Here is a 1,228-nt window from a genome sequence, read left to right on the forward strand (position 1 = left end):
TTTGTGGTTGTTTTGAGTAATAAGACAAATAGATCCTGAAAATTTTGTGATAAACTTATATTTTATAAATTAAGAAACAAAATCTAAACAAGTTTTTGAAAATATTTTGTAGAAAAAAAAAAAGCCTCCAAAGAATTACAACACTATAGTTATACTGTATCTTCACATTTTTTCTCTTTGTCATTTTTTTCTTATCTTTTGTCACTCTTTTAATACTTTTTCACCTCACCGATTAGTCTATTTTTTCTGACTTATGTCTTTTTGAGTCTAATGAATCAAACATTATCACTTTCGACAGTTTGTCATCCTCTGATATTTTATCATCTCTTTACAATTTTCCACCTTTTCATCAGTTTCCCATTTTTTTGTCAGTTTCGTTTACATTTTTCTTACAATAGTTTCGTCTATGCTTTCGTTGTGACAGTTTCGTCTGTGCTTTTTTGCAAAACTTTCCTCTGTGCTTCTGTTGCAGCAGTTTGAGAGGAATGTTAGAACATATTAGAATCAATTAGCATTTATTAGAATTATTTAACATATATGGATATTTATTATAAGATATTATGTCTCTTAACATCTATAAATACCTTTTTATATTGTATCATTTCACACAACTTGAATACATTCAAACTTTTTTTTATCGTTCTCTCTTATCTTTCTAACAAGCATAATGATATATGATTGACATATAAAATTATTTTCTATTGACATTACATTTTTTTTTTTCTAAACTTATAAATCATTTCAAAATTTTCAGAAACCTACTTATTCGACTACTTTCTTAAACTTTGCTTTGATCTTGATTCATTGTTAATGAACACCATTGTCAAAATATTATATCATAGAATCTTTTTTTTTTGTAGGGAATGGTGGTTCCTTTGGACGAACAACTTGCCAATTTTCAGATGACAATTACAAGGGATTTGCCCATATATATGAGCCAAAGTGAGATATCTGAGCATGTATCAAAAGCTATATATTTATTGTCAATAGGCAACAATGACTACCTCATCAACTATCTTGGAGCTTTTACTGGCGTAAGTGCCACATCCACTGTTTACGCACCCGAACCCTTTGCTGAACTTCTCATTAACACCCTTGAAAAACAATTGCAGGTATGTCATCTCATCATTGTAGTCACCAATCACAATTATTGTCATTTTTGTCATAGAAATAATTATTCGTATGTCTCTTTTTATCGGTTTAAATTAAAAAAAAAATAATATTATAA

General features: G+C 28.3%; 1 protein-coding gene across 1 annotated transcript in view; it reads left to right on the top strand.

Moving 5' to 3' along the window:
- Positions 1-1,228, top strand: part of LOC107621354 (GDSL esterase/lipase 7-like) — a 4,455-nt gene that overhangs the window by 1,296 nt on the left and 1,931 nt on the right. The window contains exon 3 of the mRNA XM_021113966.1: positions 861-1,112. Coding sequence (XP_020969625.1) covers positions 861-1,112 — 252 coding nt within the window. The remainder of the gene's footprint in view (positions 1-860; positions 1,113-1,228) is intronic.

Source organism: Arachis ipaensis, chromosome B10 (assembly GCF_000816755.2).
Source record: "Arachis ipaensis cultivar K30076 chromosome B10, Araip1.1, whole genome shotgun sequence".
NCBI classification, from domain to species: domain Eukaryota; kingdom Viridiplantae; phylum Streptophyta; class Magnoliopsida; order Fabales; family Fabaceae; genus Arachis; species Arachis ipaensis.